The sequence below is a fragment of the Anas platyrhynchos genome, chromosome 10 (genome assembly GCF_047663525.1).
Source record: "Anas platyrhynchos isolate ZD024472 breed Pekin duck chromosome 10, IASCAAS_PekinDuck_T2T, whole genome shotgun sequence".
In the NCBI taxonomy this organism is placed as follows: domain Eukaryota; kingdom Metazoa; phylum Chordata; class Aves; order Anseriformes; family Anatidae; genus Anas; species Anas platyrhynchos.
Window position 1 is genome coordinate 11,162,193 of NC_092596.1, and position 26,458 is coordinate 11,188,650.

A 26,458-nucleotide genomic window follows, 5' to 3' on the forward strand; every position below is an offset into this window, starting at 1 on the left:
TGTAAATAGTTCAATTGGTATCCTTATTATACATCTGTGCTTGGAGTGGACATGAATATGAACAGATTAAAATGTTCCTCACAGGAATATTGTACTGACCAGCAATACAAAATTCAACAGCTTAAACTGTTGGTAGCAGAGTCTGGGACTGAATCCCAATATTAAGAGCTCTTCAAAATGCATAAAGGCTTTAATGGGACACATTTTCATAAGCATTACTCAGAACTTAAGCCACATTAATTCCATTAAAAGCAATGGGAATTCAGCAAACTCTGCAAATAAACTCCTTACTGGTAGAACTGTTTAGTACTGCTGAAGTCTGGAGACTGCCATTTTTCCTTAAAGAGATTAAAACAGTGATATTTATGTCAAACTACCTCTGAACTGAATATGCAAAATAGTGAAAACTGCAGATGAACCAAGATATTAGAGTTCTCTGTCCAGAATTCTAGCTGGTATAAATGTATTATACCCAACTGAGACCTAGCCTTTTAATATTAATTGGAAACAAGCAATGTTAATATTCCAATCTGTGATTTTAAAATTTCATTAAATATTGCTTACTGGGACTATCGCAACAAACTTTGCCAAAAGTAAAGTTAGTCATGCATATTCTAGAAAAAAAAAGGAATGTTTTAAAACATAGTTCCAGGAAATGGAACTGCGTATTTCCAAAGACAAGTATTCAGTGCATGAAATACTCAACCAGTATGAGAGAAAAGATATTTTGAACTACTTACTTCACCAACAGGAGGAATGTTAAGCTTTGGTACTTTGTTCTTCGAACTAGGGGTGTTCACTTTTCCTTCCAACAGCGTTCCAAAGGACTGATTTCCATATCCACTCTCAATTTCTATCGGAGGTTTCAGTTCAGGCGAGTCATTGGGTACTTGGTCCTGACCATCCATAGGCCTAACATATGCCGTAGGCTTTTGCTGGACCATGCTGTTTTTACAGTGAAGTCCTGGTGGGAAATTCTGGGTCGAAAGACCATTGTTTGCAGATAACAAAGATGTGGATGGAAGTGGAGATCCAGGACCATGACTTACAAACTCAAGCTCTGTGGGTGACTTTGAATGACTGTTTTCTTTGTAAGTATGTTCTCCAGCTGCTGACTTTGAATGATTATGCCGCCTTGAATGTGAAGATGCTGCCATAGAGTTTGCTTCCTCAGTTCCTCCACTTTTATGCTGCTCACTCTGACAATTGTAGAGGTCTTCATACCTGCCCTGTGGCTGGTCATGAGAAGAGCTATGCTTTGTCCTACTCTGCTGACTACTGGATTGGCTTGGCTGGGCCCCACTAGAGTTGTGCCCACCACGCGACCAGTCTGTCCTCGACTTCCTGCTGCTCTGATGACCATGTAGCAAAGTAGAATTAGATGATAATGAAGAAGGTGGAGGCATTGATGTCGATGAGTGGCCACTGATCTGATGAGATGGGATCATCCTGTTTCTTTGTTCCGGGAAAAAGGTCTGTTCATTTTTGTCGATGGGCGTCTGTGGGACAGAATTCTTTGGGATTCCTACAAGGTGGCTCTGATTGGAATGGTTAGTTAGCAGGTCCTTCATCTCATCATAGTTTCCCAATGTGTTCTGGACACGGTTTGCAAGAGCATCACCTTTATTTGTCTGGAATAAATAAAGGAAAAGAGTGAGTAAATTCCTGATTAAGAAGTTAATGCTTGGAATAGTTGTCTTAGAAGATGGCAAATGTTAGCTGTTTAATGGTGTCATGCTGACATTTAATTTAATTTCAATTACATTTTGCATATGTTATGTAAGAAGAATCTATCAATAACTGTGTTCAAAGAATCTCTTGAAACAGGCTTGCATGAGTAACACTTGTATACTGCTTCCCATTTTCTTAAATATGCTCTCAAAGAAATGTTTAAATTACATCAGTTATGGATGTTATGAGCAAAACAGGCTGGTTTTATGTCAGAGAAGTTGGGCTTGTGCATTTCATATCTCACAAAACATGAATGTACAATTACTGGTTACTCAGCATTTGAACTGCAATCACACATTTTATTTAAATATGTTATTGCACTTTCACCCCCTTGACTCATAGTTCTGCCACAAACAGAAGCCAGGTAGTCTATAACAGACACTCTTCTGTTGCAAGCTCTTTACGTTGTAACTCCAAGTATTACTTTATCCAAGGTTCAGTTTAACCAATAGCATCGACTCTCTAAATACATAAAAGAAAATGCTTCTAACCACTGAAGAGTTATAGCAGCTTCAAATAAATGATCATTCCAAAGATTTCTTACAGAATATAAATAGAGATGACTACCACATTCTTAAGTATTCTTCCCATTGTTTAAAGGCTGGTTGTATTTGTGAATCATGCTTTTCTTTGAATTCCAGTAATTATTAAATAAATACTGACTCATCTGTGTTTCACCACTATTATACTTTCCCTTCTGAAGCAGAATATGTTTTTGTTTTTTTATCCCTTTACCTTTACACTTACAAAAAGCTGGACAAATAAGCTGGAAGCTATAACTAATATGCAGCTAATTTCCTCTCTCCTTGTTCTAAGTCACCCCACAGAGACCCAACGTACCAGCCTTCTCACTGACCTTTATGTTCCATGGAAATGACCAGCAGAGAACTAAAACACCGCATTCCCCATGCTTATTACTTTACGTGACTCAAAGGACAAAAACAGAGCAAAAGCATAGTTCAAGCAGATGGTTAACTTCTACAGTCTGGAATTAAATTATCATAGAACCATAGAATATCCTGACTTGGAAGAGGCCCACAGGGATCATCGAGTCCAACTCCTGGGTCCGCACAGGACCACCCACAAATCAGACCCTATGTCTGAAAGCATTGTCCAAACACTTCTCGAAACCCAGCGGCTCGGTGCCATGACCACTCCCTGGGGAGCCTGTCCCAGTGCCCGACCACCTCTCAGCGCAGAGCCTTTTCCTGACACCCAGCCTAACCCTCCCGTTGCAGCTTCATGCCATTCCCTTATGTATGCTGCAGCTACATAACGTAAGTAGTGCACAGCGATACTTCAGGCTACAGCCAACTGTACTTATATTTACATTTGTTTTTTCATTCAATACAGCAAGCAACGTCACAATCCAAAGGGGCCTTAACACCAGGTTGTAAAGATGGGGAAAGGTAGCACTATGAGCTTGTGGTTGGTTAGAGACAGTCCCACTTAATTCCTCAACCAAGGATGCTATCATGCCACTGTTCCCATCCTCCTCAAGTATTATGCAGAAATCTGAGTGATGAAAAAAATCTATGCATGGATTCCTCCTGAAATATCTGCTTATATTAACCACTATTGAACTAGTCAAGAGATGAGAAGAATATTGCAGAAAGATTTTTCTCTTAGTACTGCACATGCCATAAAAAATGTTGAAAAAAGATAATAAATGCAAATTTTCTTTTGCTCATTCTCAGGGATTGTAACGTATATTACCACTGCACTGAGGCAGTGATTTAAAAATTAACTGTTCAGTGTTGTTCTCATCTATATACATTTTGCCAATGCTCCTCACTGACACAGTTAATAATCCCAGTTGTGGAGAACCACGAATCACTTTTATTCACTAACTAAATCCCTAGGTTGGTCATTTTAGTGGCAAAATTATATTCTATCTACGCTAAGAATAAGCTCTTTGTATATGAGCAGTCTCCTTCAACTGAGTTGCACAATGAGCCATTTGGGCAGCAGCCAAAACCAGGCTCTCTCTGTTCAACCCCCAAATTTAAAACAAGGAGATTCCATTGTGCTTAAGGGCCCAGCAGGAATTATGATGCGAAGTCTAAACACTTACATACTTGTTCTGTTTCCTCCTTCCCCACCAAACACTTTAACTCCTTATGGGATGGCACATAGGCAACAATCAAGTATCAAGAAAAGCCTGACCACTAACCTTCACTGCCGGTTCAGCTACACTTTAAGGCTGCGTTTAGTTTACTGTCCAGAAAGTAAAAGGAGTTAAAAAAAAAGAGTACTGAAAAAACACATCATCACTGGAATACTTCAACGTCATGGCACGTTAAATGTCTCTCGTCTAGGTCCTTACAGAGGGAATCAATATTTTAATTTGAATGTGGAGCATTTCGAATATTTCTGGTTTTTTTACATGTCATGAATATAAAAATAATTTTGGTTAATATTAACTCTATTTTATGCAAGCCATTAACATTCTGGGGATAAAAGACCATATAAAAGTATTATTATTTGTACTAATTTTCTGGGAGCATTAATAAAAATATATATTTATTGAAAATCATGGAGGCAATTAATTTAAATATCCTTAACATATTTTAAGTATGCTAAAGCTCTATCCAATAGTTGTTGAAGTCAATGGAAAGATTATTATTTTCTTCAATATTTTTTAAGCCAGACTGCAAGACTGCAAAGTAAAAACACATAGTGAATGTAAGCAGCAAATTATCTCATAGTGAAATAAAACTCGAGCACACAACTAAGACCAGACTTGTGCATCACATAACCTGACTGAGCTCACCATTGCATAGTTCAGTTTACTACCTGCATTTAAGGAATAAAGCGTAACATTAGTATGTTTTTTGTTATTGTTGTTTTTTTCCCATCAGCAAATTCAGGGCTTTCACGAGAAGTAGAGTATTCTTGACAAGCTCGGATACCAGCAAGATAAACACAAAATCTGGTCATAATTTCTGGTTGTTCTTTGTTACTTCCAGATTGGGGACAATTTCTACCTTCATGTTCTGGATAATTGGCTGATTTCTCAAAGGAGACCTCTGTACAGCTTATTTTCTGAACAGCATGTTGAATCACAATTTTGCCGCTATCAAGGAAATGCATTTTCTGACTATTCCAAGGCATAAATTATATGTCTGGTTTGTGACTCGTGGCTAGCAGCCTTCCCCCTCATTCTAGGCTCTTGTTAATTTAGGAAATGTACACCCTCCTACATTTGCTTCTATTGCTTTCAAAAAAGATCTGTAATAGAATCCTATTGGAAGACTAATTTGCTACCTAGCTATTGCATTATAGCTTTACAAAGAAAAGAACTAATGCACTCAAACTTATAGGCCCAATTTACAAGGGTTTTGTGAAAATTTGTATGAAACTTGAGGTTTCGTAATTCTTTCACTTTCTCATGCCTCAGTTAAACTAACCTCCCTGGATCAGAAGCTGAGATTTTTTTATTTTTTTTTTTTTATCCTAAGCTTGAATAGCGTGGAGGGGCTTTACCTAAAAAAAGATAATAAATGATTTAACATTCGCCAAAGAATACCCAATGGAAATGCTGCCCATTGGGTTCTGTCTCTCAAGTTACAGTCTTGAACAAAACAAATCCCACCTCCTACTGTTTTCCCTAAAATACTCCTTGTCTCTGAAACTCCTTACTAATTTAAAACGTTAAAAAATATCAACAACTCACTAGTAAAATTGCAGCTCCTCTCACTAAAACTCTCACGCTGCTCTTTCAAATATCTGTTGCCATAACGCTGCAGGCTCTTCTCCGATCTTCTCTGCCAAATTAAGCATTAGCAGGTTGGACCAGCATTTGAATGCAGAACCTGCAACCAACATGCTCTGTAAATTGTATTAGGAAGCACACAGCCCTCACTGCCCAACCTTACCAAAATAACGCTGGATGTCATCCCATTGTTGGAGGTGGTGTTTCTCCACATGAGACAGTGGAGCTTCAAAAGAAGCCTTCTATCTTCTAATAAACATGAACAAATCTATTTTATACACATGGATAAATAAATCTCTTTTGATGTATGTTTACACACGTACAATACACAGAATCAATGCAGAAACATGGACTTGTTCAAACTGCAATGATCACCCATGTTTTTGCTGACAGATAGGAGGGATAAAAAGACAGATGCGCTAATAGCTAGGGTAAAGAAGTGGTAGACGGAGGCAGATATGCTGGAAGGACAAATCAAATGTTCAGATCACATAACTTGTGATACACAAGTAGTAGTAAGATCCATGGGAAAAACAGAAGGGTTTTTTTTTGTTTTTTTTTGGGTCCTCCTCCTCTGACTGGTCAGCTTTCTTTGGCCAGGTTTTAATATCCCTAACTTTAGAGAAGTCTTAAAATAGTTGCCAGTTGCTGAGTCTTTAAATCACCCAAACGTGGTATTCCCTGCCTTGACAATCCCTTCCCTGGGTTACCGTTCAAGCAATTGGGGAAGAAATGATAAGCAAGTATGGACACTATGTCTGGGAATAAAATAAAAGAAAAGAGACACTATTTCCTGAGATCTGTTATTCCCAACCTTCCCTTTGCCACAGTAGTCTGTACCTTACCTCCCAACCTGGATCTTTCAGAGCCATAGTGGCCACCTCTTGAGATGATGTTCAGAAGCAGAGGCAGCCCAGCTGTGGATGTGCCCCTTGTGCCCATCACAGACCATGCCACTTGACCTTGCTGGGCAGTGCTTTGTTTTGTCCTACTCCCACTGTGAGCAACGAGAATAAGCGAGATGGATGCAGTTTGTTGAGGCCTTGAACCTCATCCACAGAGAAACATCCATTCATCTCAAAATGGAACAGCGCTTCAAACTGAACATATAGTACATTCCTCCTCATCTCATGACCTCTTTATTTTATCCTAGAGTACACATGAATAAAACCCTGAGTTCAGTTTTGCAATTGCTTAAGAATACAAATCACTACTTATCCACTCAGATTCACATCCACCTCTTGATTTGTTCCTAGGAAACTGTAGTGTGGCAGGTTCTTAGCAATGCAGAACTTACAAAGGAAACACCAGTCTTAGCACTTTGTTCCTTTTCCAGTGTAAAAAACAGAGGCAAGACCTAGTTTTCATATTCAGTCTTGGTTCTTTTTGTTCTGTGAATTTAAGACATGTAACTACTTATGCATGCAATTTCCTCTTAATTTATGTATTTCACAACTTATCATTACAATGTATTTTTAGCATAGTAATACATTATGCTTTGCTCAAATCCACAGATCCCCAAACTTCCTCTCTAAGAGGGTGAAAAGCAATAAAGTTTCTGTTTTTATTGTTTGTAAATTATATTATCTTCAGAAATTTACCAGAATAATTTTTTGCTTTGTTGTTTTCCAGTTTTTGATCACACATGTATATTTTGTACATGCCTGGTGCAAATGTAGAATGTAGAAACGTAGAAAAAATGTAGAATGAGATATTATCATTCTTATGATACAATAGATACCTGTTGGGAGGTACATTTCTAGTTCCTTACTCACAACTGAGTGCTGATTTGCATATCACTCTACCACCTATTGAAATCCAAATGACCACCAATAGGAAGAAAAATGTTTGTATGACCTGCAGGAAGTCTCAACAAAATCACTTCACAGTAACTTACTCTTTCCACTAATTAAAGGTGCTAAAATGTACTCCAATGCAGAAATAGTGCCTTGATTAGATTTTTATAAAAACAACAACAACAAAACACAAACAAACTCTCCAACTGCACAATCCCTATTTAGCTGAATAAGTCTCCCAGCCTATAATTATTAGACACCGTTTGATAATAATGCCAGTCTTTCCTCCTCCTTTTCTGGTGATTTTCAAAGAGCCCTCATCCTCCCTACAGCTGCTAACAATGTGAAATGGAAAGATGAAGTGGTGGCCTTTCAATGGATGTCACTGATTGGGAGGAGAAAGAGATATGGAAATTTACATTCTGATGAATTCTTCAGGGAATGTCTTACAGAAAATCAAAGCAGCAGAAATCATAAAGGGGGACATCCCTCGGTGATGAAAACCTCAGGCAGCAAAGCTCCTTAGAGAGAATAAGACTTGTCATAAGTCCCTTTCACACTCTTGTTATGGTCCCCAAGGATTCAGACACTCTCCCAGAAGACTTCTTTGGATAGTTATGATTGCAAAAGAAAGCTTATGGACTCATTATTTATAGAGAGGACTTCAGTTTTAACTACTCAGGTATATTCTTTTCTTAAAAATAAAAGGACTAAGTGTTATTTTTGAAGGTACAACCCCGCTTGTAGAGGTATCAGCTGCACATCTATTGTGGGACTTTACTGTGTATATAGAGGAAGAAAACTTTAGCAGGACTGTAATCAAAATTCCTGATTCTGCCAATGAAATGCTGGGTGGAGCACTCAGTTTGCTCTTCTGCAATATGTTGATTTGGAAGCTTGGTGTATTCAAGAGTGTGAGTACCAACGCAGATGTGACATTTCCCAAAGGTGACGAGTAGTTTTATTTATAGTTGCAAAATGCATTCAGGTAAAAAGACATTCTAAAAATGTAAAGCATAACAATGCTATTTACCTTATAGGGTTCCCCGAAGAGGTTAAAACCTGAAGCAAAGAGATCTTCATCTTGCTGGACTTCTTGGTTTCTTCTCTCCCATTCTTTCCGCTTAAGTGCACTCCGGTCTTGCTCATAGTGACTGAGGAAGAGAAAGACAAAAAGACGGTATATTATTTTCCCCATCATTTAGTTACATGATCATTACTATCAGTAAGAACAGCAAAACCTTAGCAACTATGTAGCTCCTGAGGATAATTCTGAAAGAAAGAAAGAAAAAGCCACTACATAATTTTCCTTAATGTAAATTTGGAGTCATAATACTATATGAAATTGGGTAATAGGAACTATTCAGTACACTTCCAAAATGAAAACAGACAGAATGTATTTCTTCAAATTAACGGAATGTTATGCACAAGAATAATACAAATTTTGACACATTCGTATGAACAGTCTGCAGAATATATGAACATACACACATACATAAACATGTGCATGTGCACCTACGGAGACCGTCTTTGTGCAAAGAAAGAAAAAGTGAAGTCAAGGAAGCACTGCAATGTCTTCAAATCCAACTAACTGTGTAACATTTGTCTCTATCCATCCCAACGCTCTAGTTCAGCCTTGTGTGATTTCGACCACCTAATTTTGTCGCATGCACTCGTTAAAATTTATGTAAGGCTTCACTGTGAGTGTTAAGGGTGTTTTAAAAAGGGTTTCTCTAGGCGTCTCCAAGAAGAGACTTTAGGGAAGTTGATTCTAGCAGCAGAGAGTCCTACACCCAAACAAACAAACAGGAAAGGATCTATCGCCTCAGCACAGCAATGGTGAGTGGCACTTATCTGTACGTCAGCTTACTCTGTGCACCTGCCAGACCTAGCTGACAAGCTGTGAGATCACACTCACTTCTCCCCTGAATAGCACTGAAGTACTTTGGTCTCTTAGCTTTGCAAACTACCTCCTGCTCCTCTGAGGGAAAAGATATAATTAAAACCCTGAAGGGGAGGGGAGGGCAGGAAAGAAAAGAGGAAAGGAAGAGATGCATGCTTCAACTTGCACTGACAACCCCTCACGTGACAAGCATTAAGGGACACTTCTGTGCTTTCAACCCATATTTGATTTGTTATGAGGCTTTTGGCTCTACTTTGTGTCAGTTAATTAGCTACCAAATTCCAGATGACAATTTGAATAGCAGGTTTAGTACATGCACCAATGTCATCTGCTGTAAGCAATACCTCCCTGACAGACTCTGGACATGCACACGCACACGCCCATGCCCGCCCCGTATGTACAGATGCATACATACAGATGGACATATTACATATGTAACAAAGAACATTTAATTCTCCTGTCTCTGGTGAGAATGAATTAAACCTCTATAGAGCTCCACTGCACTTGGAAGATAACCAAATTTCTACAACTTTTGCCTTTTTAGCTCAGCATGATGTTGTATTGAAAGCTTCACACCGAGAGATATAATGAGGAATGAACTGCACAGTGATGAGGCTTTAACAGTGTATAAAGTCACTGATTTCTGAGTGAAACCACAATTACTAATTTGAAGCACCAGCTAATTAAAACCACAGCTATGTATTTAGCCTCTTGTTATACCTACTGCAGTTTATAATTATGAGGACCTCTTTATCTACTCAATTAAAGTTCTTATGATTCAGGCAGGTTGTGTTTGAACCTGCAAGCCCTGCAGAGAGCACAGGAAAGCATATGTCTGTTTCCTGATGACTCCCTGTATCGTTACACTCACACGCTTGTTTTTGTACAGGGAGGGAAAGAAAAAAGCCCAGACAAATGCCGCAGTGAAATCCTTAAATCAAAAATATGAATTAATAACCGGTATAAGCAACTCAAGATCACTCAGGTTTGAATTGCATAACGCTCAAGTATGGCTCAGAAACAACGCAAAGCCACCTCCACAGGCTGAGCTGAATGATTGCCATCCACCTTTTCCTTCCACGAGTGAGAAGTCTGTGACGATGCCACATAACGCCCCGACGTGGTGACATCGCTGCCTCACATCCACGGAGCTCACCACCACCAAGCTCCAGAACATTCCTGCAATCATTCGTGGTGTTTTTGCAACAGCTAATAGTGCTATTTACTGGTTTCCTGAGAGGGAGCAAAGTGAAATTGTAACCACCGGTCACTTTACTACAGTACCTGCTAAAAGGTAAAGAGGAGGACACGACTCTCTCTTCCTACCATGTCTCCGTATCAAGCCTGAAGTCCACAGGTATGGGAGTAAGGGAACAAAAATCTCATGGGAGATCTTCCCAGTGACTTCTTTGGCAGCCTCGCCTATAGATGGTGCAATTCTTGCACAAAGAGCAGGTCATGAAGTGAGGAGCCCAGTCTCACCTGCAGCAGTCACTCAAGCTGGTGGATCTACTGAAAGCAGGGTATTAGAGCCTTCACGAGTAATCTTTTCTTACGGGAACAGGCGCATCCCAGGCACTGCCACTTCAGAAAGAATTATTCATGAAAATTAGAGCTGCATTTTACAGCCTTACAACGGCAACCCAGTCCCAGCATTTCCAGATGAAATCCTGCACCCACTCAGATCAGACTGAACACGGATCACAGAATCACGGATCACAGGCTTCAGCACAGAGCAGATCTCATCTTTCATGTGAGGCTTCAGCACTTTAAATACAAGCTGGCTCTGGTCTCAAGCATGCAGAGTATTTAGGGAACCAAGTGGAGGCCTTATGCCACGTCTTAACTGAGAAAAAGCAGCAAAGGCTTTAAGACTTTCCATACAAGTTTTGTGACACATTACAAAACCACTAATTCAAAAACGAGAAAGCAGTGGTAATTCAAAATGGTACAATCGCTTTAAAAGGCATTATATTAAACTAAGACAGTATTGACAACTTTAACAGGAAAGGTTAAAAAACACATATACACACACACAAAAAAAAAAAACCACCACAGTATTTTCTAACACAATATACTTAGGTATCTCTCAGTGCACATCTTTCTGAAAGACAGATTCTCCATGCGCCCAAGAGACAAGCACAAAGGGGCATCTCATGCCCCAGACCCCAACAACATTTGCAGACTATCAAACTGAGCATCCATATTACCACAGAAGCAAAACCCTAAGTGAATTGCTGCCTCTAAATCAATCCAAATCTTTCTCATAAACTGTCTTTTGAGAAAAAAAAATAATAAAAAAATGAAGGTTTGTTTCAAACTTTCAACTCCCACAGTTACCCCACAGCCCTAAGTGTACAAAGACTACAAAAAATCAAGTGGTTGCTCATCCTGTCAGGTCAATTGCTTGGTTTATTTCTCTGCAAATGCGTTTGTGCTATGCAAAAGCTTGACATGGCACTGATTGTGGCTGTGGAAAGTCAAATATGATAAAATCATACACAGATTAGGATAACTTTTTTAGGTTCCTTGTGATCCAAAGAGAAATGCTGATTAGATCACAAGGTTGCAGAGCACTGAGAACCTAGTGGGATGTTCTCCAGAAACTCTTAATGCAGCCAGAAGGCAATCTCTGGGACTCGTGTTTAATATAAAGCCTAACTAATGTTCTGAGAAATACAAATATGTGATTAGTGGTGAAGGTGTCAGTGAAACTGTAGTCAGATACCACGAGGAACAGCAGAGTTCAGGCTGTCTCATTAGTATGAGAAATACTTCATGACTCCTCTAACGCCAGAAGAGTAGGAAATCACAAATACACAGTTTTGTAAACATTTAAAAAAGAGATTTAGAAGGAAACAGCTGGAGGCTGTGATACTCATTGTATCTGAGAGGGCCAGTTCCCTAGATACAGCTATTAGGTAACAACGCAGTTTAAATACATGAGCTTTATTGTTTTGTTACCACTTATTAGATTAATAATTGAATTAGAATGGGGAAGCCCGTACATAAATCTGAGAAGACCAGGAATGGTGAGCAATAAGAATGCAACAAAGTACATGAGACCACTGCTCTAAAAATTACCTGTGTGCTGGGTATGGCAGAAAGAATGGGAACAGTAACATTATCGCTCTGCTTTAACATCAACACGAGCTGCAAATGCATTTCAAATAAAGGCGTACTTAATCCTTTAAAATCAGACCAGCATACGTTCATTTGTCATTTTTCTCAGCAACAGACACCCTCCGGGAGGGCGGTGAGCCGATGTGCTGTGACAGGCCAGGTGCTCAGCCCGGTGTACCCACAGCGCCAGCGAGGCCCAGGGAGCTGCACCCTTCGGCCCACGATGGTGACAGGGACGTGGGCGACAGGCAGAGGTGGGGAGAGTCTGGCTGGTGAGGAAGGAGGCTGCAGCAAGTGCTTGTCTTTTGCCATAGGTTTTGGACTGGAAGCTAAAAATGGATCCGATTATAAGAGATGGAAGTCAGACATGCACGGTCAAAAAGAGATCTGGAAGTAGAATAAAAATTTGGGCACTGGAAAGGACAGTGCAAGCATCTGCAAGGAAAGTAAGGAGATGCGGTGCAAATGATCTGGAGGTAAAAGAAAAAAAAAAAAAAGAAACAAACAAAAACATTTAGGACATTGCAAAAGAGCTAGAGGTTAAGGGAAGCATTAAAAAGAAAGACAAAGAAGTAAGATGAACAGCTAAAGGCTGAGACCTGGCATTTGGGGTTTGTCTTCAAAGATGCAGTAACTAAAGCCACAAGGTAATCTCCCAAAGCGTGGAAGACTAGGAAAGGCAGACAAGCCTGACAGAGAGGAGAACGCAGAAGAAAGAAGTCAGACCAGACAAGTTTGAAGGAATAGTCACTGTGACATGAAAAAAAATAAAAAATAAAAAAAAAGCAGAAGAGAATGATCAAATATCTAATGTTGCAGAAAAATCATGAATGAGAACAGAACACTGCTCTGTTGATTCAGACAAAACAACAAAAGTGCAATAGGGAAAGAATCAATAAAAAGCTGGAGCAGAGAGGCTTTATAGTAGTGACAGACTACATGCTGGAGGATAAATGCATAACGTTAGAGGAAAAACAGCATTTATCCACAAGTTAGGGAAGTAGTTTCTTTAAATATTGAAAGCAGCAATGTCTGAATTCACAAAAATGCACACTGATCAAATCAAATATTCTCCTGTAATAGTGCTCTCCCCTCTGCCTTAAAATATCAGGTTAGCCTAAATGATGAAAGAAGCTCTCAAACTGAAATGTTTGTCATTTGTGGAAACAAGAAATAAACAAAAGCTTCTAAACTAAGACACGGTGAATATAAAATGGAATAAATTTAAGAACTGAAAGTCCCTTCCCAAGGTTATTTCTTCACAGTTCTGACTCTTGGACAGAATTGTTCTCTGCCACAAGTGCTCTGGAGGTTGGTGAGATAAAGCCAGAAACTGGACTTCCTCAAATATTCATATGCCTGAGCAAGGCATTAAACAGCCCAGCTGAAAAATCGCTCGTGAACATTTTTGATTTATGTGAGAAATCCAGCTCAGGTCAATGAGAATATTCCCATGCTTAAAATACGCGCTTGGCTGCTTTTCCACACCAGGGCAATTCTTTTTCAATGTGAGTAAAAATGTAAGGCAAAAAGCAGTCTCACCTGATAGCCCAGCAAGGTGAAAGTCTACCTCTAGCAAACACATTACAGTAGCAATTCCCCTCTACATTAGTCCAGATTTATCTCAACATTACTCCATTGATTTCATGTAAAACCAGAGTACCACAAGATCGTACAAAGGAAAGAGAACAGGTTTCTGAGTGTATTCAGATTCTCCCAGTATACTCTGTGGTATTTCATCATTCCAAATGAAAAAATCTGCCCGAGGTCTTAAATTTTATTACAATTCTTAAAATATATTTAGTAAACGAGGGGAATTTCAAAACCTGATCTTTAAGCAAAAATATGGTTAACTTACCACATCTTCCCTGCCCATCTGAAGGCTTTGTTTCGCTTAGCGATAAATGTCATGAGCAGTACCCACTTAAAATGGCAAAATTCTTCTTCATCTGTTTAGTGGCACTGCTCTTGCATCTTTGTCCTGGCAATTTTACTACTTAACAGAGACCAATCAGGCCACCATAGAATAGCTTTACACTTCTCTCAATCTTTCTTATTTAACGTTTGCTTTAATGTTGTGTTCTTCTTCATTGCATGAATAGTTACTCTAAGTATCTAATGCTGAACGTATCTATCATCATACTTCAAGATAAATGATTTATTTTAAAATACAGAATATTCTGTCTTTGATGTTCAACAGTTCTGTATAGAAACACTTGAGATGGTCACTGGTTATCTATCCACATGAGCTAAATCTTCTAACAATTTGCATTAAAAACAATGCCATTCCCATAGCCCGTTAGATAAAGAATACAGAAGATTAAAGCCTCCGAACAAAATAACACCCAAGAGACCCCTAGGCAATTTATGGAAATTTAAACTAGGAGGCTAAGGGTTTGGCTTATATTTGTCACATTCTTCATTCTTTTTAGCTATTTTTCCCCCTAAGTATCTAGAAAATGTTATTGTCACTCAATTTCTCCTCTTTTTGGCATTATACATCCCCAAACCTTTCCTTAACATGAATTTGGAAGGAACAATTCTGGGGGAATGGATGGCAGAGATAAGTTCCTGAATAGTAAGCGTATAAAGAACAGATGAGGTTTCAAAGGGGAGCATTTATTGTTTCCTGTATCATAGCACATTGTCTTTCGATATGATTAGTTATCAGTCTGAGTTATCAAAAACTGGGATGAAATAAAGCGCTTACGCAGTTATGCTTCATTGATGTCAGCTAGGGGAGCATGAAAATCTCCATGAAGTTGGGTAATTGATGTGTAAATCAGAGCTCAATCACTCTGTAATAGAAATGGTCCCACTGAAAGTATGGTTGTTGAACAGTATTGCAGAGGGGTGGGAAAGAAAAAGAGAAACAGAATCAAGATAAGACTTATTTATTAAAAATGATAATAAGTGGCAATTTACACAATTTTCTCTTCGAGAGAGAAGCGCTGTCAGATACATTTACATGCAAGCTGCAGACCACTGTGTTTGGATATTCTTATTCGGCAATAATTAACTGTTTCTGTTTTATTAAAATGCTCGGGGACACTGTTAGGGATATTTAAAAAGCAAATTAAATGAACATGTTCATGCTTTGAAAGGCTACACGTGTAAACGACATCAGTGATTGTAATTTGGTTAACAATGTGTGTTCAAGGTATGTTTTGGAGTTCTATTACAGTCCTCTTGTCAGTTCAGATTTGTACTAAGGGAAACAAAAGCAAAACTGAAGGAAAAGAGAAAAAAGGAATCTGAAGAGAAAAATGGCTATAATATAAACACAACTCCAAAAGGACATTAAAAGACAAACAGTCATTATAGAACATCAATCACATAAAATAGCTTTGCAACATACTATATTTCTAAGAGTAAATACCCGATATGTAAATATCTAGTTAGGATTTTTTTTTTTTTTGTATTTTTTTATTGTTGTTTTTGTTGTTAGCTTGTTTGTTGTTTAATAAATGAATGAACACTAAGGTATTCTTACCAGCTTAGCAAAAAACACCTCGAATCCACTATGTTAGTCATGGTTTACTCTAAACTGCTAATAAACTATAGCAAACTCACATAAAGGTGAGATTTATGACTATTTTTGGCACCAAATGAATTATATTCAGGACACTGGACCTGTATCAGGAAGCTCTATTAGATGGGTAATGTCCTGTGACTGTAAGGGGACTCTGATAGCTTGTAGTAGGGGGGTTGGACAGGGAAGGAGGTTCCACCTGAATTCTGAATTTCACTTCATTGCACTCAAGAGTTTAACAGAATATGGCGGTCATTTTTACACCTCCCCCCACACTCCCCTTTTTTTAAGGTTCTGTTGATTGTTTCTGGTATTTGAAGTTTCTTCAAAATTCACTGATGGCAATGAAGCCATTAGGCATTTGCCAAAGTATATGCTGTAATTCAAAAACATTTCAAAGCACATCTCCTAACAGCTTCCTAGCTGCCACCATGCTTCTACATTGTTTTTCGTATTAATCTGTTACTGATAAAAACAGATTTGTTTAGTTGCATGCTGTGCGTTATTCTTTATACACATCAACAGTAAATGTGGCACGGTACTATTACATGGAGTACATGTATTACACCAAAGAAATAACAATAATTTGATGCAATTAAAGATCTTTCAACAAAGCCATTTACTGTCTGTTTTTCCTTTGGTTGGATACCTCAAATTGTTAATTAAAAATGTGCTACTAAGTTTCTTCTGGTTATACATGCACCATTTTCAAAGAATAAAATACATTTTAATATATGGAAATAGAAAGTCCATATTGTGTGGTTGATTATCACCTAACGTATACAGGCTGCACCCCTTACATCTGCACTGAAAAACATTTGGAACGCTACTTTTGTCTTTATCTCCATTTTATAACTAAAATTTTTCTTTAATATTGCTACTTAAAACTTTTCTAGGTACCTGTAGGATGTATCCTTACAAATTGGGTCCTTATATTTTCCAAGTATTTTCCTGAAATGTTGGCAATGATATGCAGTAGACAGCCAGCAGAAATAAATCTAACCTTTTAAAAATGTTACAAAACAATCATTGATTAACACATCCTTTTGGAGACAGATGAATCAGCAGACTCAAATGCTTGAGTATTTTATCACAGAAGTGCTTCCGTGCTACTCCTACAGCTCTAATAAATGCACTCATTTACTAACAGGCACCTCTGCTCCCTTGAGCATTTTCACATGCTGTGCAGCTCTTTAACCACATGTTCTTAAAACTTAACGTGTGCTGAAGAATACCACCACAGGAAAATTAAAAATTCAGGAGGATGACTATTTCATTCATCAATTTTAGATTGAAGGAGAAGTGCACGCAGGCCTTTGTTTATAGCGCATGCATACAGACTGATTCAGAGACCCCAATACACAGGCAAGTAGTGCTGTAAGCCTAATATAATTTAATTTATTGTTATTTAGGACTCTGGCTAGAGAAATTATTTTCTAATAAATTATTCTTCTCTCAGCTGAAACCCCATATAATTGCCTCCATTTGTTGTAGTAATATCTACTGGAAAGGAAGAGATGGTCAAATAAATTCAAGGTGCTCTCATTTCAAATTCAAGTAAACATGCATTTCAGTGCCGTCATCAATATATTGCCTATCTCAGACACTAGCAAAACGCAGGAGACACAATGAATTTGTGGCTTCCCGAGACTTACTGGTCATCAGCTTGGAAAGAACCTTGACTATTCAAATCCCAAACTTCAAGCCTTCTTCCACTACACCTTAAAATGCCTCACAGCAATAAGGTGCCTGTTATACACAGCTTCAGAAAGTATAATGTTTTGCAGATATTTTTTCCTAAATAGACACAGAGTCAGCAGATCAATGGATTACCACTATCTTTGGCTTCTAGTGAGGAAGATAATCTATAACAAATACCGCTCATGTCTTAGCACACAATGTTTATTTCTCATTAATAAACCAAGTATAAAGTATGACAAAATAATTTAACCAAAGCAGCACAAAGTTCGCCAGCAGTGCTGAGGTTTACATCCTCTCTAAGGGCACAGTTCAACTTCAGCTGATGCTACTGGCAATTTTCCCAGTGATTTCAATGACGGCTGGATGGGACCTAGCCTTTTAATAATGACAAAGAAGCCAGGTCTTTTAACACTGCCAGTTCTAAGCAACAGCAACTTTTTCGTACAAACTAGCTATATTCCACATGCTAACAGAAGTTCTTTATCCACTGCCAAAAGTTTAAAAACACGTTTGAAATTTGCCCTTGGATTTGAAAGCTAAAAATGATCACTTAAAAAAATGTAAAATAATTTCTTCAGGTAGGGCAAAATCATAACATAATCGTATTTAAACTGACCAAATCTACAACCTCATGTCTGAAATCTGATTCCTTTTTAAGGTGGGTGTGATACAAATGATTATCCAAGTACTGTAATTTCCAGAGCCAAACAGAAACTGTTTCCCCAATTATGTACTTGAAATTTCACATGTATTATTTACATGTATAAATGATTTCATGAATGACAGGAACACCACTACAAAGAAAACATGGCCATTTAGGGCCAAATTCCCAGAACAAAGTAAGACCAAAGCTCTAACCCATTCTGCCTCTTACAATGGCCAACAGCAATGCCTAGCAAACCACCTAGGAACAGAGCAGAGCATTCCCCCAAAATATCACCTCTGCCTTGAGAAATTTTTGACACCCATAGCTAAATGTTAAGCACAAAGGATCTGATATCTTTGTATTAACATCCTTAACGCTTTCAAACAGAATATCCTGTTGCAAGGAGTTTCACAGCTCATCCAAAAATTATCACTTTATCTCAAACTAAGTTCACCATTCATACAGGTCCAAAAACCTGATTGATTTAACAATGTTTGCATTTTATCGGATATGTGAGAAGGGAATTCACATTTGTATTTTGGGGCATCTACATTTATTACAAGCAGGTGGACAGGAAGCTCTGGTTCTCTTCAGTCTGCAGAGAATCTCAGACGCGTATCCCACGACACTAACTATATCTTGCATTTTCAAGACCAGACACATGGATTACTGCATCCTGAATAGCAGTTATTTACACTACAAACCCTTTATAAGTACTTTTGTCCCTGCTGCTGTCAATCAGCAAATAAATAATGCTATTTATTTTCATTACATGAAGACAACATGTTATTTAATAAAAGTGCATCCTCTTTGAATTCCTTACCATCAACCATTTGTCTAATAGAAACATACTGTGTGACTTGCAAATATTAAAATGCAATGTTAGTGAGTCATATCCATTGGAGGTTGGCCAGCTCCAGCACATTTCAGTATTTAATAATAAAAAAGTCTAGTGTAAAAATATGTAAACTAGCTTCCATCCTGCTTTAATACTCACTTAACATGAGAAGAAAGTGAATGCGATTTTGTTTAAATATTAAACATTACATTTCTTCTTTTGATTATTAAAGTATTATTAAAGCTAAATGAAAATGTGTTTGCAGCCTCCTTCCTCTGATGTCTTAAAGGCCATCGTTACCATAATATTTTGTCCCTCTAGCTGGCTTCTTTGGGGGATCTCAAAGCTCTTTAGAAATCAGCACAAGTCATGCCCGACTATGCCTGTGGGAAGGAGTAACTACTGATTTCAAGCAAAACAACTGAGGGAATGAAAGTTCAAGTAAGTTGACTAAGGTCATTCAAGAAGCAAGAGACAGCTGTGGGAATTAAACTGAGGCGTCCTGACTCCCAGACATCAAACTTCACCATGAGACCAGCTGTAACTTGCAACCATTCATCCACCACTAAATTCCGAGATGACAACCATCGAGTTGAATTTTAAGTATAACTAACAACACCATCCAGCAAGAAGGAATTATCTTTATGTGCGTTTCCAGAACATTGGGTCATACGCAGTGAGACAGGTTTTCTCCTGCTGAATGTCACTGGGAGAGGTAGGCAAGGATGTTCTTATTGCATTTGCTGCAAGGAGGGAGCGTATCAAATGATTTAATTTTGTGTAGTGCCCCACTTACTTTGAAAAACTGATACTGCACAGGGCATAATGACATTAGGTGATTAAAGTACAACAGCACTCAGCTTGCCAGCTTCCTTTTATACCAAGTACCCACAAGTGCTACTGCAGCAGGCTTGAATCTGGAAAAGCCGGGCCTGCAGAGGCAACTGGGGCCCAGGAATGTGAAACACGGACCTCCTCCTCCTCCTCTCACCCGGAGCCTCCACCTGTACAGGCACCAGAAATAAGCTCAACAGGGCCATTGGAAGAGCATCCCTTTCTCCTCACCTCTCAGCCCCAAATATTATGTGACTTTCATGCATCACATCTGTGCTCTCCTGACCCCAAAAGCAAACGGCTGATGAGTTAAGGTGTGTTGACAGTAAAGTGACATGATACAATCATAAAAGTGTGATGCACTTTCACTTTTCAGCTGGTATTGCATCGAAAATAACTAGCATCTAGCACTGCTCATTATGCCAAATGTATTAAAGCCTCAGTATCCATGGTAGGAAATGTGTGTTTTGTCACACACGCTCTTTAATGTGACAGAAATATAAATTCATGTTTTCTTTCATACAAATACCTAATGGGGTTTGAATAAAATAAAATCTGCACATTGCCATGTGGAAATTAATTTTAAAGAACTGTTTATCAATTTAATTCCACTGATAGTAACAGACAGATTTATGAGGCAATTAACTAAATATTTGTTTTTTCACGTTTCAATTCATTATAGTAAATTAACAATTTTCCACTTGAAAGTCTTGCATTGCTACACTGAAAGCCTAAAAAATGTGTATATTACTGTCGGTCTAGGAAGGATTCTCTGAGTTTTAGAACACGGATTATTCTCCTCACATTAACTTAACATACTGTATGTAATTCAAAAAAAAAAAAAAAAGGAGAAAAACCACCACATTTCAGTATTACCCACAGAACCTGTCATTCTTTAAATGTCAGTTTCAAGCAACTAGACATAAATAAAGAATAATTACAGCTCTAAAACCAATGTAACATCTGTTCAAGCAAACAATCCTGCAGAGCTGATTTTATGGCCACGTAACACCCACCTATGGTTCAGACAAGCCTAAGAGAGAAAACCGAGGGCCTGGACAGACCTGGCCTGGCCTTCTGCGGCCTCCCAAGGCCAGACGTGCCCCTCACAGCATGCCCTACCAGAGCTGATGGCAGGAGCAAACCAAAATAAAGCTGACACGAAGTACCACGTGCTAACAGCCTCCACAGCAGCCCACGCACCATTCACAACGATGCCCGTGACTCCACATGTAAAGCCACGTCTACCTGCACTGATTTTGATGACTTAAACCATTTAATTCGTGATTTCAGCTCCAAGGAGGTCATCTGGTCGTGGCCATGTGCATCTCCTCACATTCACAGGCCAGGTACGAAACACATTAAGCAGCAGTCAAAAGACAGAGCTACAGTTTTATGTTCTTTTAACGCGTATTGTACCAAATTAACAGCAGGAGGAGTATATTCTATAAATACAAAAGCTGCTGCTTACATGCCTCCTTGGATTCTTCCCTCCTGACTGCTGGTGTTTTGCTGCCTGCCCTCTGCCCGTGCTTGCCGAGCTATCGCACCTCTGCCCGCTCAGCTCACCAAGGGTGAGCCCACCTGAGGGAACCCTGCCAACTACATTCCTCGGTTCTGCACAGATCCCGAGTATTTTCTTCAATAAAATGGAATTTGCCTGCTCTAAAAATTCACTGGATTTAAAAATTCAATGTATTGCAGCACAATCACATCAGAATATTAGTCTAAATAGGTTTTGTAGCAAGATTGGATTTAGAAGATTTACCGTTTCATGGGACCACGTCTCATAATACATAAAGAAATCCTCAGGAAAGGCAAGATAGGACTGCCCACCTCACTGAGTAATGAAAACCTGTGGTGCACTGGATAAATCACTTTCCCCGTTGCTAATATTTACAAATTTGATAACAATGACAGGGAACAAAGGATCTCCTGACAGCTATTAATTATTTCAGAACAATGCGCAAATACTAGTTAAGTGGGTAATTGCCATTATCAATGTGCATTACAAATTGAGAAACTGAGGCACGAGGAGATAAATGACTTACTCACAGACACAAGATGAATTAGTGGCAGCAGTGGGAGCGGAGCCACTTCCCACTGCCCTGGTTTAGTCCCCTTACCTCCTACCACTACGGCCACCACCAGAAAAGACTTCAATTTTAGCACTCAGGAGGCTAATAATTATCAAATGAATACTAACTAATATTAAAGTACTCCAGCTGGCTAGTAGAAAGGCTTTAATTCTTGATAAATGCTCCATACATTAATATTTATCAAGTTGTTAAGCATTGTCCAGAATATCGTCTTATCAATCCACCAAGTTCAAACAAATTAAATATAAGCACAGTATCTGAGCACCATTAAAAATGCAGGCAGCAAATGTTACTGTTCTTTATCCTTTTTTGCTTAAAAAATATATATATATATAAGTAAATCAGTGACCTCTGTACAGGGCATTTTCTGAAGACTAATGATGGGCTGGGATAAATGGCCCTCACTTCTACTATGGGTTATCAACTCCTCCCATCCGATCATTAATTCCCTAGGAAATGCCTTTTGCTTCAATAGCTTTTGCTTAAATAGATCACTAGTGAGAGGGGAAAAAAAAATCATGCCACTAGAAATGAACTCCTGTAGAAGCTGAGTTGCCTATGCCATAATCTGCACATAAAGACTTCACAGGTGACTTGTAAAGGCCTTTTTAATTGTATTTTCGACTCCTCCTTTTTTTTTTTTTTCCCACTTGGTACAACAATAAAGGCAGCCAGTGGGCAAAATTTTTGATGCTCCCTATACACGCTTACACAGGATGTTTGGAAAGGTCTTCAAGATGCTTTCTGTGAGCTCTCATACATTAAGAAGTGCACGATCCTGTGCCTTAATTAAGAGCTTCTTTTTAACAGTGTGAATTTCTGATGCATGAAACAGCATTAGGGCCCTGTTTTATCTGGAGGGGAAGGGAGCAACAGGAGGGAAGCAGAAAACAAGCTTTCAGCCCCTACTTAAATAGCAACAAAAAAAAAACTCAAAACCCTAAAAGAGCATATGACCAACTCCTTATTTTGTTTGCAAGACACGTTTAATATCAGGATGCTGGGGAGAGGCCCTGCATCACTCAAGTTTCATTATCATTACAAAATATAGCAGAATGCCTTCACTCAGAAGTTTATTATCATAAATAATTAAAACAAAACTATCCTTATGGTATGAAATAAATGAACAAAGTACATTATAGGATGCATTTGTTCTGGGTTTTATTGCTGTTTCCTGGCTCCCTACATCAGAAAATTCTGGAATTTGCAATCACTCTCCTGATCATTAATCTGAATCAGGAAAATTTTACTGCAGCTGGCTCAAATGACTTTTTCTTTCTGAACCAAAAAAAAAAAAAAGCCCAAACAAACAAACGGAAAAAAAGGACTGTATATACCCTTTACTAATTACATACACAACACATATTTCCGTGATAAATCCAGTATGTGATACGCAAAATGGTTTAAAAAAAAATCAAAATACAATATTGGTTTCTAAGAAATAAAAAGGAGAAGAAAATTCTAGCCCTAAAATTAAAGATGGTCTGATTTGTAATTACAAGAACATGCTAAGGTACAGATGAAACGATTAAATCTCTGCAGTACCGATGCTAACAGAATATTGTTCTCATAAGCTTGCAAGTGTTGGGCACACTCAAGTTCTTTGAAGTTTTGCTTTGTTCCTTTGACTTATTTTATGCAGGTCAAAGATCAGCATCGCTGCGCATATCTGTCACTGGCGGATAATAACGCTACAACTCAGTTTGGAAGCAGGCTAGGCTGGCATGTTAAACTAGCAACAGACACATCAATCTTACTATTCCTGAAGACCGTGCAGTTCAGCGCCTGGAGGTTCGAACTCAGAACTAATGATAGTTACTAGTTTCTGCATCTTGATGCACCAGGTTAGGTCTCTTTTCTTTTGAGCAGCCTGTCCCCATGGACGAGCAAAACATGCCAGGAAAGCAAATTATCCTGCTAAACCAGCGCACGCTGACAGAACCCCATTGGAGAGCAGCAGGATTGTGGGGAAGCATGCAGAGACCTATGACAGCAAAAAGAGCTTTCCAGGGAAAAGACCAGGCAAACAGAACAGTCATCAGAAGTTGGGTAATAATCATAATTTGTGAGAAATAGAAAGACTGTTATTATTGGTGCAGTAGCGTATAATGTGAGATACTACAGCATACCTATTGTCAGCTAAGTAACTGATAAGCACCTAAAATAGGCAGGTCAGGATATAATGCCTCACTCATCAACTAGAGGGAAAATTTCTTATCTCTCTCTTGTCCCTGATAGACTGCTGTCGAACTGTTTTTGTTTTTACTTTAGAAACCAGTGTCCAACATGAATACTTAACACATTTACCTGCTAGTTCTGTGCGTACACCAAGTCCAGTTAAACAAATCCTAGGAGGAACGGTACCTGCTGAAACTCCAGGCTGTTTTACACTTACAAATAAATGAAACCACTGTACCTCTCTAACAAAAAGCTGCCATATTCCTGCCTTGAAATGGAAGTTGTCTGCTACACCAAAGAGAAGAAATCCATACATTAGCACAACGATGGCATTTCTTAGTGCCAAAAGCAAGGGGAAAAGGGGTGATGTTTACACTAAGCACTCATAACTTCAGTAGTCAACACGAGGCTCTGGTGTCAAACATCAAAGAGGATGTCTTCTCTGTTTTCTTTTGTTTTTGTTTTTGTTTTTTGTTAAACCGAGCAAGATTTCAGAGCAGGTATGTATGTGTAGATGTGTCTGCACTGCACCAGTTTCTTAAATGCCCCCAGCTTACACTTTTCACCACCTGAGCTACCAGTGGGGGAAATTTAAGAGAAACATATCATGTAAAAATGGTACATCTAAGTGCTTGAGAAACCCAGGAGGCAAATAGGTACCTTTTGTTTGAAACTGTCGCAGCATTTTAAAGCAAGGAGAGGAAAAGTGGCTCACAAATGAAGCAATGAGTGTAATGGGCTATAATTTTATCATACAACATGGAAATTGAAGCTGCAGACGCAGCGACAATATATTTGTTTCTAGTTCCACTGGGTCATCAGCTCTCTCAGAAGCCTAAAGGGAAGTACCTCAAGCCAGCACAGTTTCTATTCCTTCTATCCTAAGCACAGCTCGACAGTCTTTAGGAGCACCTTTCCCCCTTCACACACAACTAAATCCCTTCAAAAAGAACTGGAAGCTCTCTGCTGACCTCAGGGAACACTAAATGTGGCCTTGGTGCATACAAACAACGGCTTTACTTTGCAAACAGATAGGCAGCAGTTATCAAAATCGCATCCAAATAGGCAATGCAACACACAAATGTTTTTAAACATACACAGTCACATGTATGTATATGTGTGTGTGTATATATATAAAAATAACGGCACCTTCTTTACATAGATATTTCTACTAAATTGTTATTAAGAAACATATTAAGAAAAAAAATCTCTTCACCCTCAAAGCACTCATGTACTGCTATTCCCTTGGGAAACTCTGTTCAGAGAAGTACTCTAGGGAGCCAAGTACAGCTGTGCTACAATAAAGAAACCGTGTATGGTTTCATATTTGTAATAAAAAAATTTGCACTTAAAAATGCAGAACTGGTTAGAGAAAAAAGTTATTAATATATGTAGGATTTTTTTTTTATGGGAAACTGAACAGAGGCATCATCACCTACTCTATAGTCACAACACATCTCAAAATTGTTACTGGGGCTGGACAAATTAAAATTAAAAATAAATAAATAAAAACACTGAAATTATTACACTCAGTTTGATGTTCCGTAATACGATTGAACTCAGAACCAAACAAGCTGGTGGTCTGTAAGGGCACAAGAGGGAACACCCTACAGGAGTTTAAATCCCAATCCTAGCACAGGAGTTTCTCTTAATATCAAAGTAGCTTCTAAGGAAAGCAAATGAAGTACATTACCTCTGGTAATGGTAACCATTTACTCCTTGAAAAGCCTTGAGAGAGCTCTCACAAAGGGTAGCCTATGTTTTATTAAATCCTATTGCATACTTTTATTTTTAGGTCATATAACCTGAAGGACACAGGATTCACTTAAAGTTTTTAAAGCATTCCGATTTTATCAAGGATTAGTTGTTGTGATTCTTCAATAATTCAAGCTTCATCCTAACAATGCATTACATCTAAACGTGAGTAGTATTAAAGCAGAACGTATAAACAAAGTATTTCTATCAAGTCCCAAATGCTCAGCACAAACAAACCACTGGCAATACAATCAATATGAAGACCTTACTGAGAACTTTGATCACTCACGTTTGTTATTTATACCAAACAAACCTCAGAACAATAAGTCATTTAACTGTATGGCATAAGCATATAGTCACATCTGCATATAGGTATTTTGTTATTTAGGAAATGAGACAAATAGGGAGACAGACTTACAACTCACTGTTTTACAGTTGTATCAAATAATAAACTATGACTGCTTTGTGCCCTGAAGTGGGCCAGAAAGGCCACAATAATAGGTCAGCTCAGCTGTGCATACAGATGCTTTGCGATGAAGAGCTGGTAAGAAGCAGGAGATTAGCAAAACTGGATGCATTACATATATTTAAAATAACACACTCCAAT

General features: G+C 38.5%; 1 protein-coding gene across 7 annotated transcripts in view; it reads right to left on the reverse strand.

The window, feature by feature from the left end:
• Positions 1–26,458, reverse strand: part of AFF2 (ALF transcription elongation factor 2) — a 357,089-nt gene that overhangs the window by 233,056 nt on the left and 97,575 nt on the right. For all 7 annotated transcript variants that reach the window (XM_021273092.4, XM_013100505.5, XM_027465059.3 and 4 more), the window contains exons 2-3: positions 8,276–8,396; positions 741–1,631 (exon numbers count right to left, since the gene is read on the reverse strand). In XM_021273092.4, the coding sequence (XP_021128767.3) occupies positions 741–1,631; positions 8,276–8,396 (1,012 nt within the window). The remainder of the gene's footprint in view (positions 1–740; positions 1,632–8,275; positions 8,397–26,458) is intronic.